General features: G+C 46.2%; 1 protein-coding gene across 4 annotated transcripts in view; it reads left to right on the top strand.

The window, feature by feature from the left end:
- CPT1B (carnitine palmitoyltransferase 1B) overlaps window positions 1-20,318 on the top strand; it is a 46,182-nt gene that overhangs the window by 1,307 nt on the left and 24,557 nt on the right. Inside the window, exons 1-2 of one of the 4 annotated variants that reach the window (XM_081022778.1) lie at window positions 181-320; window positions 9,825-9,985. In XM_081022778.1, the coding sequence (XP_080878904.1) occupies window positions 9,845-9,985 (141 nt within the window). In that variant the 5' untranslated portion in view covers window positions 181-320; window positions 9,825-9,844. Of the gene's footprint in view, window positions 1-180; window positions 321-7,998; window positions 8,146-9,824; window positions 9,986-20,318 lie in introns of those variants that run through there. The other 3 variants (XM_081022777.1, XM_081022779.1, XM_081022780.1) reach the window with 3 other exon arrangements.

Raw genomic sequence — 20,318 nt, 5'->3', positions numbered from 1 at the left:
TTGTGCGAAGGGGGCAGGTCTCCCCAGCTGATGATCGGAGGGGCCGGACAAGGCAGCATCCTGAATGCCCCCAGCCCACCCCGTCGCCCTGCGGCGCAGCAGAGCCTTGGAGTGGTGGGGGCGCCGCCCGCTCCCTCCTTCCAAGTAGGGCAGCCGCAGCCGCGCCAGTGTGTCAAGTTACGGGCGCGCAGGGAGCCCCGCCAGAGAACCAGCCAGCCGGCCAGCCGTCCCGTCCCGTCCCGTCTCCCGGGGAAGGGCTGCAGCGGAGCCGTCGCCCGACGGGGACCCCCGCCCCGCCTCGCCTCCCTGTTCCCGAGCAGGTACCAGCGCCTACCGTCCGACTGACAGGGGTGGGGGCTCTGGAGCCTTGCCCGTTTTTTGCAGGATCGGGGCGGGGGTGGGGGGTGGAGACCGGATCCTGACCTCTCCGACGGCGCGGCGCAAAGCTGCGCTCTGGACGCGGGGAGGGGCGCTGCGCCGGGCCTCTCCCAGAGGAAAAACACCGGCGTCTCTGAGTGCGTGCAGAGTGCTTTTCCGTCGCAACACCCATAGCAGCGAGGGGTGGACTGCGGCGATGGGTTTTGCTGACACCCCGGAGGGATCACCCAGACGCAATGATATTTCAACGCGTGTCGCCCTTTTCCTTCTCCGCGGGGCAGACCCTGGACACGGATCCTTCTAGCAAAGGCGTGGGGAAAAGACAGACCCCCTCCCCAGAAAATCCCACAAGACCCCTCCCCACCCCGGCCAATTTCAGGGGAATTACAGCGACTCCTGTGGGGAACCCCAGGGGTCATCCAATCCAACCCCCTGCGATGCAGGAATCTCAGCCACTAAGTAGCCACTAAGTGTGGTGCCAGGATAGGCAAGGAGGTGCTGGTGCCCCCTCTTGATTTGAATATTGGGGGCCTACTGAAGTCCACAGGAGCAGCTGGTGCCCCCCCACCCATTTCTTGCCCAGTGATGCCCCCTGGCCTGTGGTGGTTCCAGAGAGGGAAGCTGCCTTTGAGTCTCAGGTGCTGAGAATCGCACATGGGGAGAGAAGGACTTCTTCACTTCGAAGGGGGGGTTGCGTCTGGTTAAGAGCTTTAGAAGTGCCTCCAGGATCAGGCCCATGACGCCATCCAGTCCTGTGTCTCCCCTCCTCTGGTTTCAAACCAGAGAAGCGCTGTTGCCTCCAGCCATGGCTAGTAGCCATCCTTAGCCCTCTCCTCCTCCAGAAATTTGTCCAGTCCTCATATTTATGGGACGGTCTCTCCTGGTCTGCACCGCAGACTTAAGGTCCATGAATAATCACAGTTTAGAGGTCCTGGGCCCTAAGAAAGTCAGATTATCCTCCACCAGGGCCAGGGCCTTCTCAGTGGTGGCTCCAACCTGGTGGAATGCTCTCTCCCATGAGATCAGGGCCCTGCAGGATTTAACCTCCTTCCGCTGGGCCTGTAAGACAGAGCTATTCCACCTGGCTTTCAGTTTGAACTTAGCCTGATCTCTTATTCCCCTTCCTTCCTTCCCTCCCCCTCCCCCTTTTATGAAGATTACCCGCTCTGGGATCCCACAGCTAATTCTCCCCTGGTCTCCTTGCTGGCCCAAAGAGGACTAATTTAGCCAGCTAGCCCTGGGGATCATCTAATGTTTACTGGATGCATTTCCCCCCTAAATTGATTTTGAATTCTGAATTTATTGTTATTCACATTTTATACCGTATTTTATGCTGTTTTTTGTTGCATCAGTTAAGTGTTTTGAATTTGTTGTTAGCCGCCCTGAGCCCGGTTTTCTGAACTGGGAAGGGCGGGGTATAAATATAAATTTATTATTATTATTATTAAAGCTGCCGTGGCCATCACGGCCTCCTGTGGCAGGGAGTTCCATCAGTTAACTTTGTGCTGCGTGAAGAAGTCCTTTTGTCTGTCCCAAATCATCCATCTAGATCAGGAGGTTGGGCGGCCAGGTGGTCCTGCAGCTTCAGTGGGACATGGGGGGAATTGGGGGGGGGGGCGTCTGGCCAGGCCTTCTGTGCTCAGGGGCAGAGACACCCCAGGAGCAAAGGGACTGCAGATGCTAGTCCTTGGGGGTCTGTCACTTGCTGCTCTTAAAGGTAAAGGTAAAGGGACCCCTGACCATTAGATCCAGTCGTGGCTGACTCTGGGGTTGCGGCGCTCACCTCGCTTTATTGGCAGAGGGAGCTGGCGTACAGCTTCCGGGTCATGTGGCCAGCAGGACTAAGACGCTTCTGGCGAACCAGAGCAGCGCACGGAAACGCCGTCTACCTTCCAGCCAGAGCGGTACCTATTTATCTACTTGCACTTTGACGTGCTTTTGAACTGCTAGGTTGGCAGGACCAGGGACTGAACAACGGGAGCTCACCCCGTCGCGGGGATTTGAACCACTGACCTTCTGATCGACAAGCCCTAGGCTCTGTGGTTTAATCCACAGCTCCACCCGCGTCTTATCCCCCTTTTAAACAAACGCAGGACTTGCCAGCTGAGAAGGAGCAGCCAAGGCAGCAGTTCACCCCCTCCAGCCCCCCCTCACTCAAAACAAACCCAGTAAGAATGATAAGAAAAAACCAAGATGATAAGGGATTCCTGCTTTGCCTTTATTGGTAAAGTACATCGTTTGATACTTTGTTGAGTCATCAGTGGATTGGATTGCTGTTGGGGAGGGTTGTCCGAGGGGCAGGCTCCACATTCCCAAAGGACCTTAGAATTTTAGAGCGGGAGGGGACCTCTGAGGGTCATCTAGTCCAACCCCTTTAAATGCCTTTTGCAGGGTGCTACTGCATGCTTCTGAACTGCACTGGTGGTACCTGAATATACAGACCAGTGGAACCAGAAGGCATTTCTTTTGTGGTCAGAGGCACTTTTGTCATAGTCCGATGCTGCTTCTATTCGTATTCATATTTACTGTATTTTTTGCTCTATAAGACTCACTTTTTCCCTCCTAAAAAGTAAGGGGAAATGTGTGTGCGTCTTATGGAGCGAATGCAGGCTGCACAGCTATGCCAGAAGCTAGAACAGCAAGAGGGATTGCTGCTTTCACTGCGTAGCAATCCCTCTTGCTGTTCTGGCTTCTGAGATTCAGAATATTTTTTTTCATGTTTTCCTCCTCCAAAAACTAGATGCATCTTGTGGTCTGGTGCGTCTTATAGAGCGAAAAATACGGTATGTTTACCTGCCACTCACTACAAAAGTATCTCAGAGCGGCTTACAATGTTAAGAATGGGTCAGAGTCGGTGGAGCCTGAGACTTTCAATCTCAGGGTCATGGGTTCGAGTTTGAGATTCCTGCATGGGGGGGGGGTTGACCCTTGTGGGTCCCTTCCATCTCTGTATATAGATTTTGGTGGCAAATTTCATTGTGTATGCAAGCGACCAGAATTAGATGGTGAGTAAGTAAAACATTCATGATGGAAGTTTAGGGAAGCTTTTAATGTTTAACAGACCATTGTATGTTAATATTTTGTTGGAAGCCGCCCAGAGTGGCTGGGGAAACCCAGCCACATGGGCAGGGTATAAATAATAAATTATTATTATTATTACTTATTATTATCGCTATGATTCTACGAGTATGCCTTCAGGCTATCAAATCATTTTTAAATAACAAAGGAAGCGTCCGCGTTGCACAGAGCTGCTCTTTGCATTTAGGGAGCCGTAACAAAGATCATGTTGTTTGGCCAGTTTGCTGTCTTTTCGGAACAAAGTTTGGAGGGAGACTGGGTTAGGCACCACTTTCAGAATGCAATGGGCATTCGGTGGAGAAGCCACGCCGAACGCCTCCTCCGTTGGCAGGATTGCTCACTGTCGAAAGAAATGCACTTTGCACGTGCTCAGGAGAAGAACTCCCTCTCTCTCATGACTCCTGGAGCTGATCCTTTTCTCATTTGACAGCAGCCTTCTAGGAGTGACGCACCGGAGGGAGCCTGTGGCTCATGTGCGCCTGACGCCCAGGGCAGAGGCTGAGACTTCCCTTCTTGGCCCCAGGCCAGCCCCACGTGATGGAAACAGCCTCCCTGAGCCAAGGCTGAGCTCTGTTCCCAGCAGGAGATATAAACAGCGAGTCCTGAGTGGCAGGAGCCGGCCAGAGAAGGTGGCTGGAAGGGGGGGGGGCTCCTGGCTCTGGACTCCCCTTCTTCTTCCCTTGCATTGCTGCTCCCAACAAGGGCTGGCAGAGAGGGAGGACGAAAAAGCCCCCCTCCCACCCAGTTGTACGTATTTGAAGGGTATAGGAGGCCTGTTAATGTACAGAACTCACTCCCCCAGGAGGCAGTGGTGATGGTCAGCAGCCGGGGATGGGCTCTCACAGGTGTTCCCTGTCCCTGCATTAAAGGTAAAGGTAAAGGGACCGTAAGGTCCAGTCATGGACGACTCTGGGGTTGTGGCGCTCATCTCACTTTACTGGCCGAGGGAGCCGGCGTTTGTCCACAGACAGTTTTTCCGGGTCATGTGGCCAGCAGGACTAAGCTGCTTCTGGTGAACCAGAGCAGCACATGGAAACGCCGTTTACCTTCCCGCCGGAGCGGTACCTATTTATCTACTTGCACTTTGACGTGCTTTTGAACTGCTAAGTTGGCAGGAGCAGGGACCGAGCAACGGGAGCTCACCCCGTCACAGGGATTCGAACCACCGACCTTCCGACAAAGGGACTGATTTGGCAAGCTTGCTCTTATACATTTTCATTTTCTTCTTCTTCTTCTTCTTCTTCTTCTTCTTCTTCTTCTTCTTCTTCTTCTTCTTCTTCTTTCTTCGGCAATCACTTGTAGCCAAGTAAGATTGTCTTCCATAAACACGGTTTTAACAGTGAGTCCACAAGTGACTGTGGAGGCCAGTTCCGGATCCACACGTCCTTCCACAGTAGGGACGTTGGTTTCTGGACAGGAGCGGATCACAATGAGGGTTTGCCAAGCATGCCTTCCTCTTAGCACGTTTCTCCCTTGTGTCCTGAGTTCGAGTGTCTTCAAAGCCCATGACACCTTTGGTAAAGGCTGTTCTCCAACTGGAGCACTCGCAGGCCAGTATTTCCCAGATGTCTGTGTTCCTACTACATTTTTAAAGATTTGCCTTGAGAGAGTCTTTCTACCCGCACAGATACAGGGTCCCAAGAATGGGGAGGGACTCAAGACAACATCTTGTCTGGCCTCCCAAACCTGCAACAATATTTCAGATCGATAGCCATTATGGTGAACACAACAGCAGGCCATGTAAGCTGGTCATTTCCTGGGCAGGCAAAGGAGAGTCACTGTTTAGAAAGTCCTCCCCCTTTGCCTTTTTCCTTTCTTTCCTTAGCGGAGACGAGCTCTCTGCTTTACACAGCAGCACAACCAGGCAGATGCGTTGGCACAGCATTGGAAAGAATCATAGAATCATAGAATCATAGAATCATAGAGCTGGAAGAGACCCCAAGGGCCATCGAGTCCAACCCCCTGCCAAGCAGGAAACACCATCAGAGCACTCCTGACATATGGTTGTCAAGCCTCTGCTTAAAGACCTCCAAAGAAGGAGACTCCACCACACTCCTTGGCAGCAAATTCCACTGTTGAACAGCTCTTACTGTCAGGAAGTTCTTCCTAATGTTTAGGTGGAATCTTCTTTCTTGTAGTTTGGATCCATTGCTCCGTGTCCGCTTCTCTGGAGCAGCAGAAAACAACCTTTCTCCCTCCTCTATGTGACATCCTTTTCTATATTTGAACATGGCTATCATATCACCCCGTAACCTCCTCTTCTCCAGGCTAAACATGCCCAGCTCCCTTAGCCGTTCCTCATAAGGCATCGTTTCCAGGCCTTTGACCATTTTGGTTGCCCTCCTCTGGACACGTTCCAGTTTGTCAGTGTCCTTCTTGAACTGTGGTGCCCAGAACTGGACACAGTACTCCAGGTGAGGTCTGACCAGAGCAGAATACAGTGGCACTATTACTTCCCTTGATCTAGATGCTATACTCCTATTGATGCAGCCCAGAATTGCATTGGCTTTTTTAGCTGCCGCGTCACACTGTTGGCTCATGTCAAGTTTGTGGTCAACCAAGACTCCTAGAAAGGAAGGGAAAGGGAAAGGAAGGGAACATCAGTGTTCCTCTCACTGGAAACTGAAAGCATGGTCTATTGCTGCATCAGAAAAAAATAACAAAGTGATTGCATGCGTTGAAGAATACAAGTGATGTAGACGATTTTGTTGAAATATGGCATCCTTTTATAAAATACTGTATTTTTTGCTGCTTAAGATGAACTTTTTTCTTCCTAAAAAGTTAGGGGAAATGTCTGTGCATCTTATGAAGTGAATGCATGGTCCCTGGAGCTGAATTGCCCAGGGGCGAAAAGCAGATCATGCTTCTTCTTTTTTTTTGAAAGAGGGAAGTGGGTGTTGAAACAAAGCCACTGATCGGCAAGCGATCGGGAGGGAGATAAGGGGCACAATAAAGGAGGCTGCCTGGGAGGGTGGAGGTAAAAGCCCATGGATCCTCAGAATTTTTGCATTAGGTCACCCCAAATTCACCATCAGATCACATAGCATGTCCATGGCTATAGCCTGCACCAAAAAAATCTGGCATCCACTGTTTCGTGGGGCCGCAATGGCGCAAAAACGTGGTTACAAAGCACGGATCCACATGGATTCTCCAAACTCACCGTTAAATCACATGTCTGTGGCCACAGCATGAACCACCAAAATCACACATCCACTGTTTCGTTCAGATTTTTTTTTTCTTGTTTTCCTCCTCTAAAAACTAGGTGCATCTTATGGTCAGGTGCGTCTTATGGAGAGGAAAATACGGGAATGGCGACAACCAAAATCACAGATCAGATTTTGGTAAACTTAACTAGATTGATCTGTCCTGGAGGGGGGAGGGAGGCGAGTTAGGATTTTGCATTCTTTTTTCTCTCTTTTGTTATGTATTGGAAATCGATTTTAAAAACAACAACGTGGGGGTGCAGTGAAAGGAGAAGTTGTTGTAAACAAAAATCTGCCCTTTTCCCCTTATGGGGTACCCAAGAGCCCATATAGAGTCCTTATGTAGGTTCCCTATTAGTAGGAGAAAATAACAGAGGCCAACCAGAAAATATTGAGAAGCAAAGCAGTTAGTAAGCCTGATCTTTATTGATCTGTTGCAACAGGGTCCTCACTCACCACACGCAGGAGGGAGGAGGAACAATGGTGCACAAGGCCTTCTATAGACATTTTAAATGCCCTGCCCTGGAGCTCAAGACCACCCCTCCATATATCATACCTACATCACAGAAAGGGCGGTCTACAACAGAAATCTGAGTGGTTTGTTTACCTCCTGTCTGCCAGGTTACCTGTTTAATGGTCACTTGATTGGATTGCCTGGGGAGTCTGGTCAGTCTTTTGTCATGACAAATACTTATTTCCTGAGCCAGGTCACAGCCTCACACACTATTCATATCTTAAATGTGTCCTTAAGACAGGATTTGTGAAGGAAAAAGACAATGGGGAGGTTTCCCACTTTGACCTTGCAGAGAAATAATTGAGGTCAATGTGTTCAGGCCTTTTTTTCCTGCGGGGTTTTCGGACATGTGGTTTATATATTTATGTACGTGTTTGCTTGGTACATTTATGAACATTTATTACATAGCTAAGACCTTAAAATTCTTATCACAAAGTTCCCCCTGGTGACTTTCTGCCTGCTCCTCGGCTGCTAGAGGCATCGCATTTCTTGCTATGAAGATGATGCCCACAGTAGACCTGTTTCTTTAAATGGAGCAGGGAGGAAGGTGCTTTGTCTGGGGATTCCATGGCAGTTGGGGGCTCAGAAGAAAGAGGCTTCCCCCTGTCCTGAGAAGACATCCACCGGTGAGCAGCTACCTTTGACCTGCATCTTGCAGGGGGAAGTGTGAAGCCCCTTCCTCTTGGATCTCGCACTCGCACCCCCGGCACTCCAAAATACCTTGCTTCTGCAGAAACCCCTTGGCTTGCCTTTGGTGCCGTGCAGTGCAAGAGGGGAGGATTTCCATCGACAACTTTGCTGTTTTCTTCCCTCCCTTCTGGCAGGGCTGCTGTGCCTTTGACAGCTCCATGACGGGCAGGAATTCATCAGGACGGGCTTTCCCCAGCATGGAGATGCGATGAAGGAGGAAGCTAGACCTTCCGCTCTGACCCCGGCTCGCTTCAGCCTCTCTCCTGGGAGCTGCTTTGGGTGGTACTTTCCGAGCAGATGCAAGCGTGCCAAACTCCTCGCTGTTTCTTAAACGGGTGCTATCCCCTTCCTTAAAATAAAATAGGAAGAAGGGCAATTTTTAAAGGGCCCGGCGGGGCAAGGAGACCTCAGGAACCGCCTCTTGGCCTACAGATCTGCCCCCACACTGAGGTGTAAAGCAGGAGGCCCTGCACTGTGTGCCTTGCCATAGGAAGCCCAGGGGACAGACTCATTTGCAGGGCCTTTTCTGTAGTGGCACCGTGGCTTTGCAGTGGCAGGCAGCTAAAGTGTATTTCTTTCAATGGGCTTTGGGGGATGCACATCTGAGACTGATATACGGATCTATGGTTTTTAGTGGTTACGTCGCTACGTTGTCCTGTTCTGATTTTCAGTGCTTTTTTCTGGGGAGACGCAGGGGTACGCATACCCCTAAACATTTTGTGAATCTAAGTTTGGCCTCATTGAGGGGCATTGTTTCAATATGAGCAGGAAAATGACAGTACCCCCTAAACATTTTTTTTTAAGAAAAAAAGCACTGCCGTTTTTGATTGCATCGTTTATTTCTTGTGTTGTGAAGTGTTTTGAAATAAACACTGGGCCATGCCCCCTGTCTTCAGGCAACACCCCTCACTGACCCTCCACTTCATCATCATCATCATCATCATAAATTTTATTTATACCCCGCCCTCCTCGGCCAAAGCTGGGCTCAGGGTGGCTAACACCAGTAAAATTACAATGGAAACATAATAGGGGGAGGGGGACAGAAACAAAAAACCCAATTTAAAATACAGGCTAAAATGCAATTTAAAAAGCAGCCTCGTTTTAAAAGTAGCCCATAAATAAATCATACCCCTCCTTGATTATTTTTGCCTGGCAGGGGACTCTTATCCTGGAAGTCTGATCTACCTCTTGCTTGCCATTCTCAGGGGAGTGTGTGTGTGTGTGTGTGTGTGTGTGTGTGTGCGCGCGCGCTGGGGAGCAAGCCCACTTTACCTGGGTGCAATTTGCATTTTTTGCTCCGCCCACCTTGGCCCATGGCCCCGCCCACCACTGCCATGCATCCCAGAAAGTTGCCCAGACCCTTGGAGGGGGGGTGTCTCATAACTCCGTACCCTCCAACATTTCTCCAATGAAAATAGGGACATCCTAAGGAAACAGAGCCTAGGACTTGCCAATCAGAAGGTCAGCGGTCCGAATCCCCACGACGGGGTGAGCTCCCGTTGCTTGGTCCCTGCTCCTGCCAACCTAGCAGTTCGAAAGCACGTCAAAGTGCAAGTAGATAAATACCGTAGGTACCGCTCTGGCGGGAAGGTAAACAGCGTTTCCGTGCGCAGCTCTGGTTTGCCAGAAGCGGCTTAGTCATGATGGCCACATGACCTGGAAGCTGTACGCCGGCTCCCTCGGCCAATAAAGTGAGATGAGCGCTGCAACCCCAGAGTCGGCCACAACTGGACCTAATGGTCAGGGGTCCCTTTACCTTTTATGTAAAAGCAGGAGGGCTTCTGTAAATCTGGGAAAACAGGGACACTTGGAGGGTCTGCGTTGTGGGGTGTATATGCTTTTATTCCTATTTCAGGGTCAGTCTTTTACAAGAACGCTCTGGGTTTTCTGGGGACGGTGGTTTTGTCTGCTTGTGGGTGCTGTTCTCAACCCCCTCCTCCCCACCCCACCCCTACGTCCAGGTGACAGCGGAGCCTTCAAGATGGCGGAAGCCCACCAGGCCGTGGCGTTCCAGTTCACGGTCACCCCGGAAGGGGTGGATTTCCAGCTGAGCCGAGAAGCCCTCAAGCAGATCTACCTGTCCGGCCTCTCCTCCTGGAAGAAACGTTTTGCCCGCATCAAGGTGAGCAGGATTTGAGTTCGAGTGGAACAACGCAGAATCCTAGAATTGACCCTGGGCTGCCCCAGCTGCTCTGTTTCCTTCCAATGCATTGCAGGGTCTAGAGGACCTCTAGGGTCCCTTCCAACTCTACAATTTCCTCCAGAGCTTCAGAGCCCCGTTCCGTGTACCTTGCGTTTTATTTCACCTGTGCTAGCCTCATCTATTCCACAGTGCCGTATCTGATAATCCCCTCCAGTGCATGGCCTTCACAGAGGCCAAAAAATATTGTCCGGCCCCCCACAAGGTCTGAGAGACAGTGGACCGGCCCCCTGCTGAAAAAGTTTGCTGACCCCTGGTATAGGACAGTATGCAGATTCAATCAATCAACCAATCAAAGATGGGTCCCCCCTCTTCCTCCTTCCTCTTCCCCGGAATCCCTGCTTCAAACCTCCCTTTTCCTGCCCCCTTGGACCTACACCCCGTCACCCCCCAGGCCAAAGGATTCCTCTCCTCAATGGCCCATCTCCCCCCCCCCTTAATGGCGCTTGCTTGTCCAGTATGGATTCCATAAGCCAGCCTGGGAATTCTCTGAATTCCTTTCTCTGGCCCTTTTCTGCACTTTAATCCATATCCTAGTTAATCAAAACCTTGGCGTTTATTCATATTTATTTCAAAATAATCTCTCAAAGTCTTTTGGGCCTTTTTGTAAACTTCTTCATCTCTAAATAAGGTGTCATTCATCCTCCATCTAAAGGATCCGGTTGTTGTTTGTTTCATCTCCATCCTTACAGCATTGTGGTCGGAACAAGTTTTTGGGCAGATTTCTACCTTCTTTATCTTTGGTGCCATTCCTCTAGTTATCCATATTTGGTCAATTCTAGTCCATGTCATCTTGGCTTCAGAAAAAAAGGTTCCTTCTCTTCCCAGGGGGTTCTTTACCCTCCAGATGTCCACTAAGTCCATATTGTCTGTCATCTCAAAAAATGTTTTCGGTAGTCTACCATCCTTGGTGACTACCTGTCTTTGTGCCTTGTCCATATTTGTAGATACTACTCCATGTTGGAATTCTGCCTGGGTCAGAGGAATGTGCCACAAGCGTAGGCACCGGCAGATATTCCTGTCGACCTCCCCGCGTCTCCCAACCTCTGCTGATAAGCAGGCGAGGTCCGGCGATTCTTCTCAGATGTGTGAGAGGAACACACCGTTCTTCCTCTCTCCCCTTTGGTGTCCCCAGGGAGGGGAAAGAAGCAGACAGAAAACTATTTACATCATTTATTTCTGCCTCTTACATCAGTACAGAGAATCATGTCTGCACTCAACAACAGCTAGAAGAAACTCCTCCCAAGTACATCCAGTACGGGTCATATGACACACACACACTGAGCTAACATCCGGTGCTCAGTACAGAATGGACTGCCCCTTTGTTCCCATGGCAACAGTCACAAACATCCTGTCTGGCTTTCCAGCCACAAGCAGCTGGCTGAGCTGCTAGAGCCTTTGCTTGCTGCAGCATTGGTGCTTTATGGTAACATACTCCCCCTAAAGTATCAATGCCTGCTGCGAGCAAAGCGTCATCCAGAGAAGAAAACAAACAGTTGTTATATTTATAACATTCCCCTGTTGTTTCAGTTCCACCCTTGGAACTACCCGCCACTGGTTTAACCAATGTACCTCTCTGGTTGTGTGACTTCGCATTACCTCGGTTAACAACTCTCTGTTGTGCCTTTGTCTCTGACTCAGACACAGCTTCAATCTGTCCTTGGTCGTTTACAATAGCAACATATGCAAGGTTAGCAAACTCCTTTGAATACCTCTTGGGTGGTACACCCTTCGTTGCTCTCTCAGACCTACGTAAAAGTTGCTGCTCTTCTCTGCTTTCTGGTTCAGCCTCTGAACTCTCTGGAGAACCAGTACTAAGCTTAATCAATGGTTCATCCTCCTCTTCTGAGGGTCTAGTCATTATGTGAGATTTCCTCTCAATGACTGTGACAACTGAGCTGTCTGAGCTATCGCTGTCATCATCAGTACTACTGAACTCAATAAGATCAAACTCATCATCATCATCATCATCGTTTCCTGTGGGAAAAGTTTGTTCTTCAACCCGCTCTCGCTTTGGAGCACTCTCTAGGAACTTTGTGAGAATCACCTGACCAGATTCAGACAAAATTACTCTGTAGAGACCCTTTTCATAACCCACAAAAATGCCTCTGGCATTCTTTACACCACCTGGAGCTTCTGTTCTCACATGAGACCCGAAAACCTTAAAATAGGCAACAGAAGGTTTTCTATTGAACAGCTTCTCAAAAGGAGAACATCCCAACTCTGTTGAGACTTTTCTCAACCACACATGAAGATAGGACGCTAGCGATTCGGCCCAATATTCATGTGGCAAATGTGAACTCAGCAATTGCGCATTCATCCCCTTTTGCAATTCTTTGTTCACTTTTACACAAACCCCCCTGTTCCACGCTTCTTGCGAAACTGCCACTTTGTGGTCTATCCCTTTTCCATCCAGGAACTTCTGAAACTTCTGTAACAGAAAAACTTGTTTGTCATCTGTGAAAAGACAATCAATGTTAGCATCATGCATACTTTTAACCTTGTCACAAAATTCCTGAAACTTTTCTAAAGTTTCTTGTGGTTTCTCCATCATATAAACCCAAGAATAATTAGTGAAACAATCCACACACAAAAGGTAAAATCGTGCACCGCCTCTAGATGGTTCTAGAGGACCAATCACATCAGCATACACCCGCTGAAATGCTCTGTCGACCTTCTTGGCCTTAGTCACCTTCCTGGTGCTCACACTGGTCATGGTCACCCCTGCAAGAGAGATTTCGTTAGAAACAGAAGAATTACATTTCATGTAATCACTTTGATCAAAAGTCAACAAATACAGTCCATCTTTCTCTTTGGCAGTAAGAAACAGTTCTCCATCTTTGTAGATCTTGCAGCTTTTAGCATCATAGGACAGTTTCAGTCCTTTCTTTGCAATCTGCGACACGCTCAGCAGATTAAATCTCAGTTCTGGAACCAGGTAAACATCGCTTATAGTCAAGTTCAGACTCTCAAGATACACAGTCCCAATTCCAGTTGCTTCCAGCTCCTGACCGTTGGCCTGTTTCACAGTGAAGCTTTGCTTCCTCAACGTCGAAAATAGTCCTCTGTGCGGGCACATGTGAACCGTTGCGCCCGTGTCAATTATGAACGAGTTCCCAACATCTGGCGTGGTTTCTTTCGCCATCATAGCCTTTGCAGGTTTCACCTGGCACTTGGTACGGCTTTTGCCTGACGCCTCAGGCTTCGTAGAGCTGTTCTTTGCTCCTCTTGACTGGCGCGGCTTCTTACAGTTTCGCTGTAGATGCCCAGTCTGTCCACAATTGTAGCATCGGACAGCACTCAATGCTACACCATGCTCTCCAGTAGCATCAGCAGTGGGGAGATTTGAACTCTGTTCTTCCCTCCCCCTGTTTTTTTCTTCCAGTGCAGCAAGTCTGTCGTGTTCATTCAGGACCACAGCACAAACTCTCTCCGCGGTCAGCTGCACGGCCGGTAGGGAACCAAGCTGACTGGCAACAACCTTGTAGGTGCGGCTAAGGCTGTTTATCATCATGAAGCAAAACACTTCCTCCTGAAGACGGAAATTGCGTTCCACCATCTGTTGACGCAGAAACTTCATTTCTGTCAGGTGCGCTTGAACATCTCCATCAGGCGCAAGTCTCAGATTGGTCAATTTCTCAAAATACAGCAACGCTGAAGAACCAGCATCTCTCTGATGTGTTGTACGCAGCGTGTCCCATACCTCTTTCGCATTTTCTAAATGCTGAACATGCACCAACTGATCATCTGAGACACACAGAATTATAGCAGTCCTGGCCCTTACATTCCGTGATTCCCAACCTCTGGTTGGTGCTGCAGGGATGGGGTTTTCAATTACATCAAAAAGCCTCTGATTCTGCAGCAGGGCCTTCATCTTTACAGACCAAGATGAATAATTGTCATTGGTTAAGGAAGGTGGGCAAGGCAAACCTCCTTTCTTGGCATCCATCTTGAAGCCAAGCCTCTTCAGCTTTCCAGCCCACACTCTCAAACAAACTGTAAAATCCAACAGTCGTTTTTTTCCTTTCTCACGCAGCAAACTGCAAATTGTTTACGCTCTTTGCACCTGGCAGCTAAACTCAGGCTGCTATTGAAAAGTCCCTTCCAAGAGCTCGTAAACCTTGTAGCCAAAACATTCTCTGATTTTGTTTCGCTTTCCCAGGCTCACACTCAGAGTCCAGCCCCTTTGCCAGTAACTTTCCGTTACCTAGCAACAATGCATTTCAATAGGACGTCTTATCTACCACAAAAATTTGTGGAATGCAGGCTTCAGCCTTCAAGCTGCAGGCCTCTTCCTCCGGAGCTTTTGTTTTCTTTGAAACGCAGCTCCGTGAACCAGGGAATTAATCTTCCTGCGTTCACACTTTTAGCCCGAAATGCAGCATACCTTGAGCTCCGTTGCTTGGAAAACACCTCTTCTTTCCACCAGTTGTCTGTGGAGCCTCTGGCATTTCTCAGACGCTTTTCTCCCTCCTTGGAGCAGAGGAGGACAATCCACCAGCCTCTCATGCAGATGTCCGATGAATCGCAACCATCCTCTGCTACCACTGTTGGAATTCTGCCTGGGTCAGAGGAATGTGCCACAAGCGTAGGCACCGGCAGATATTCCTGTCGACCTCCCCGCGTCTCCCAACCTCTGCTGATAAGCAGGCGAGGTCCGGCGATTCTTCTCAGATGTGTGAGAGGAACACACCGTTCTTCCTCTCTCCCCTTTGGTGTCCCCAGGGAGGGGAAAGAAGCAGACAGAAAACTATTTACATCATTTATTTCTGCCTCTTACATCAGTACAGAGAATCATGTCTGCACTCAACAACAGCTAGAAGAAACTCCTCCCAAGTACATCCAGTACGGGTCATATGACACACACACACTGAGCTAACATCCGGTGCTCAGTACAGAATGGACTGCCCCTTTGTTCCCATGGCAACAGTCACAAACATCCTGTCTGGCTTTCCAGCCACAAGCAGCTGGCTGAGCTGCTAGAGCCTTTGCTTGCTGCAGCATTGGTGCTTTATGGTAACACTCCATTCATGTCCCCCATCAAAATCAAATTGTAGTCCAAATGATCCAGTAGAGTCTCATGCAACTTTTTATAGAATTCAGATTTCCCCTCGTTCGGTGCATAAATTCCCACAATTAAGAATTTCTCTCCTTGTAGTTGAATTTCAATTGCCAAAAATCTTCCTTGGTCATCTTTAAAAATAAGTTTCGGTAAGAATCTCTCCTTTGCATAAATCACAACTCCTCTTTTTTTGACTTTGTCAGATGAAACAAACTCCTGTCCTAATCTTTTATTAATCAATAACTTCCTATGTGCCCTTGTTATATGTGTCTCTTGTAGACAAATCAAGTCCAATTGTTCTTTTTTTAATAAATGAAACACACTTTTTCTTTTTCGAGGAGAATTCAAACCGTTACAATTCCAGCTTAATAGTTGCAGAGCCATGGTGGGGGCTACTTCACTTTACCTCCAACTGCCCCAAGTGCCGCTTCTTGTTCTGTGGGTAGTATCACTTTTTCTGGACCGTGCAGTCCAAAAGATAAATTTGATATGTCTAGTATGCCTTTTGGTTCTTCTTCAGATTCCCCTTCTTTCAGTAGATCTTCCTCGTGATCTTTCAAGAATCTGTCTTTTTCCTCAGTTGATTTTATTTTTATCTTTCTCCCTTTATATTTGAAGGACAGGCCTTGCGGAAATTCCCACCTGAAAAGAATTCTGTTTCTTTTCAATAAGGTCACTAGGTCTCCGTAATTGGACCTTAAGTCCAGCAAATGCTTTGGGATGTCCTTAGAAATCACTAATCTTGAGTCATCAATTTCCAAAGTTTTTTGATAGTGCAAATTCAGAATTTTATCTCTCTCTTCTTTTGTTCGAAAGGTAATCAAACAGTCTCTCACCTTGCCCTTGCCTTGTCTTCTTCCGAGCCTAAATGCATTCACTATCTTAAATTCTTCCTTCCCCGGGTCCAATTGCCAAAAATCTGTAAATTCCTGTGTAAGAAAGTCAGCCAAATTATCTTTCTCCCGCTCTGGAACAGCCCTAATTCTCAGATTTCTCTGTCTATCTTTTAATTCGATCATAGAAAATGTCACATCATGGTCCTCCAATTTCTTGTATACAGGTGGAATTTTCTCTTGAGTAGCAATTGCAATATCTTTTGCTTCCTGTGCAGTTTGCCGAATCAAGGCAGATTCCTGTAGTAATTTTTCGATAGTCTCTGTGTTGGCATTCACCTTCTGTCCCAAGGTATTAATACTTGCAGTATTTAAATCAATTTTATTTGATGCTTCCACAACTTGTCTATTTGTCTCAGCTACTTGCCTATTTGTTTCAGCTACTTGTCTATTTGTCTCAGTTACCTGTTTACTTAGGCTTTCCAAAGATTCATTAATTTTTGCCAGTGCCTGTGCCAAAACTTCTTCTGACGTCATAACTTTTGATTTAGACTGTGGGAGTGAGGCCCCTGATGCTCCAGATGCTCCAGATGTTGAGCCCCTTCGCGGCAACGCAGTGTCTATCCGATAATGTCTGCCAGACCTAGTAGTTTTTTCCTGCGGTTCCGACTTCTTATCATCTGCCATAACAGTCTCATAGACATTCAAGGTCACTCCCACAGTCAGCCAATTGTTTTGACATAGAATGGAATTTTCCTCTTTGTAACTGTTGTTGTAACAATGTCCAACCTCCTCTAGGGGGACACAGTAACAGCCAGAACTTGTAACTTTTTAGAAACAAAAATAGTCTTTATAAATCCCCCAATTTACTTTCAAAGTCCACAGTCTCAATACACTTAAACAGTTACTTTCAAGCCAAAAGAGGTTCGGAAACACTGTATCACTTTTGCAGAGTTGGCTGTCAGAAATAAGCTTTCACTCTGGACCTCTATCTTAAGGCAGTCCGTTCCGAATATTGAATACCAATGTAGAAAAAAGAGTAATCTGGGACGCAAGCAAAGCTGTGATGAGAGGGTTTTTGATACAACAGAATGCAATAAAGAAGAGAAGTCAAAATGAAAAGAAAGATAAAATCTTGGAAAAAATAAAAGAAGGTGAGAAGAAATTGAGAGCAAAACCAAAGTCCCAGGAGATTTTGAGAGAAATAAAATTATATCAAGTACAATATATGGAAATGATGAATCAGGAAATAGAATGGAAAATCAAACAAATGAGACAAAAAACATTTGAATCAGCTAATAAATGTGGAAAACTGTTGGCCTGGCAAATGAAAAAAAGACAAAAATTAAATACTATTATAAATCTAGAAGTGGAAGGAAAGAGTATACATAATCCAAATGAGATCAGAAATTGCTTCCAGAGGTACTTTAAACAATTATACACACAAGGGCCACAGAAGGAAATGGACATAGACCAATTTTTGAAGACAAATGGCCTACAAAAAATCTCTCAAGAAAGTAGATTAATGCTGAACTATAAAATATCTGAACAGGAAGTAGAAGGTGCCATACAAAATATGCAATTGGGCAAATCTCCAGGACCGGATGGGCTGACTTCCAGATACTATAGATCTTTGAAAGAGTGGTTATTGCAACCTTTGAAGGAAGTCTGCAATGAAATATTGGAGGGGAAAAGGGCACCAGAATCGTGGAAAGAGGCGTATATCACACTTATACCGAAAACAGAGACTGAAAAGACTCAGCTTAAAAACTATCGCCCTATATCGTTACTTAATGTGGATTACAAAATTTTTGCAGACATTTTGGCCAAGAGATTGAAAAAAGTATTGATGAAAGAGATTCATAAAGACCAAGCGGGCTTTCTCCCGGGAAGACACTTGTCTGATAATTTGAGGAATATAATTGATATTTTGGAAAAATTAGAAGTGAATATAAACACCAAAGCAGTATTGATATTTGTTGACGCGGAGAAAGCTTTTGATAATATCTCTTGGAGTTTTATGAAGAAGAATCTGCATGGGATGGGGGTAGGCCAAGGTTTTGAAGATGGTATAGGTGCAATATACTCTGAACAAAAGGCTAAATTAATTGTAAATAATGTGGTTACGGAAGAATTCAAGATAGAAAAAGGGACACGACAGGGGTGCCCAATTTCCCCACTGCTTTTTATATCGGTCCTGGAGGTTTTGCTAAATATGATTAGAAAGGACCGGTTGGTTAAGGGCATACAGGTCGGAGCGAAACAGTACAAACTGAGAGCATTTGCAGATGACCTAGTATTGACGTTACAGGAGCCAGAATCTAGTACTAAAAGAGTTTTAGAATTAATTCAGGAATTTGGTCAGGTGGCAGGTTTTAAATTGAACAAGTTAAAAACTAAGGTTTTAGAGAAAAACTTAACACCGATTGAAAGAGAGAGGTTTCAGAATGAGACAGGATTGAATGTGGTAAAGAAAGTGAAATACTTGGGGATTAATATGACAGCCAAAAACGGGAACTTATTTAAAGATAATTACGAAAAATGTTGGACGGAAGTGAAAAAAGATTTAGAAATTTGGTCAAATTTGAAACTCTCGTTGCTGGGCCGTATTGCTGTGATAAAGATGAATGTATTGCCTAGAATGTTGTTTTTGTTTCAGACATTACAAATTGTAGATAAGATGGACTGTTTCAAGAAGTGGCAGAGAGATATTTCTAGATTTGTCTGGCAGGGCAAGAAGCCCAGAATAAAATTCAAGATATTAACTGATGCCAAGGAAAGAGGTGGATTTGCCCTGCCAGACTTTAAACTTTATTATGAATCAGCAGCTTTTTGCTGGCTGAAAGAATGGCTACTTCTTGAAAACACAGACATTTTGGATCTAGAAGGTTTTAACAATGTATTTGGACGGCATGCATATTTATGGTATGATAAGGTCAAAGCACACAAAGCATTCAAAAACCATATTGTTAGGAAAGCATTGTTTAATGTTTGGATAAGATACAAAGACTTATTGGAAGATAAAACCCCAAGGTGGCTATCACCAATGGAAGCAAAAGCTCTGAAAAGGCTCAATATGGAGGCCAAATGGCCGACATATTGGGAAATTTTGGAGCAAGAAGGAGATAAATTGAGATTGCAGAGTTTTGAAAAATTAAAAAATAAAGTGAGAGATTGGCTCCACTACTATCAGATAATGGAGGCATATAATTTGGATAAGAAAATAGGCTTGCAAGTGGAAAAGTCAAAATTAGAAACAGAATTGTTAGAACCCAAAACTAAAAATTTGTCAAGAATGTATAACTTGCTGTTGAAATGGAATACTCAGGATGAAACGGTGAAATCTGCTATGATTAAATGGGCACAAGATGTTGGACATAATATTATGTTCGCTGACAGGGAACAGTTATGGACCACAGGTATGAAGTTTACGGCATGTAACGCCTTAAGAGAGAATATTATGAAAATGATATACAGGTGGTACATGACCCCAGTCAAGCTTGCAAAAATTTATCATTTGCCCGATAATAAATGTTGGAAATGTAAAGAAACTGAAGGTACATTCTTTCACCTTTGGTGGACGTGCCCAAAGATTAAGGCTTTCTGGGAAATGATATATAATGAACTGAAAAAGGTATTTAAATATACCTTTCTGAAGAAACCAGAGACCTTTCTCTTGGGCATTGTCGGCCAACTGGTGCTAAAGAAGGACAGAACCTTTTTCATGTATGCTACAACAGCAGCAAGAATACTTATTGCAAAGTATTGGAAGACACAAGATCTACCCACTTTGGAAGAATGGCAGATGAAGGTGATTGACTACATGGAATTGGCGGAAAGGACTGGCAGAATCCGAGACCAGGGAGAAGAGTCGGTGAAAGAAGACTGGAAAAAATTTAAGGACTATTTACAGAAATATTGCAAAATTAAGGAACTTTAGAAGGATGTTGGATAGAAACTAAGAGGTTTTTAGCTGTAATGCTTTAAGAGACATGGGGAGAAAAAAAGGTTAACAATTGGGTAAAAGATTAATGGTAAGGATTTGCTGAACCAACAAATTGAATTGGAATACAAAGAAGGGAGGTATGAGGAGGTCCGGGGAAATAAGAGTAAGGAAGATAGGTTATGGAACATTATTGTGTTTTTAACTGTTTTATTTTGTATGTTTTTTCTTATTTTCTACTTTTTTGCTGTACTTTATACTTTTTTCTTTGTTTTGTGTATTTTTGTGAAACTGTAATAAATATCATTATAAAAAAAAACAAAACATTGGTGTTTATTGATTTCTAGGGTTTACCCGGATCTATAACAGTATGTCAGGTGCAGCGGTGGACCCCCCCAGCAACGAAAACAGCCCTTG

This window comes from Podarcis pityusensis (assembly GCF_964106645.2).
Source record: "Podarcis pityusensis genome assembly, chromosome: 10".
Taxonomy (NCBI): domain Eukaryota; kingdom Metazoa; phylum Chordata; class Lepidosauria; order Squamata; family Lacertidae; genus Podarcis; species Podarcis pityusensis.
The sequence above is the reverse complement of the archived record's forward strand: the minus strand, read 5'-3'. Positions and strand labels throughout refer to the sequence as shown.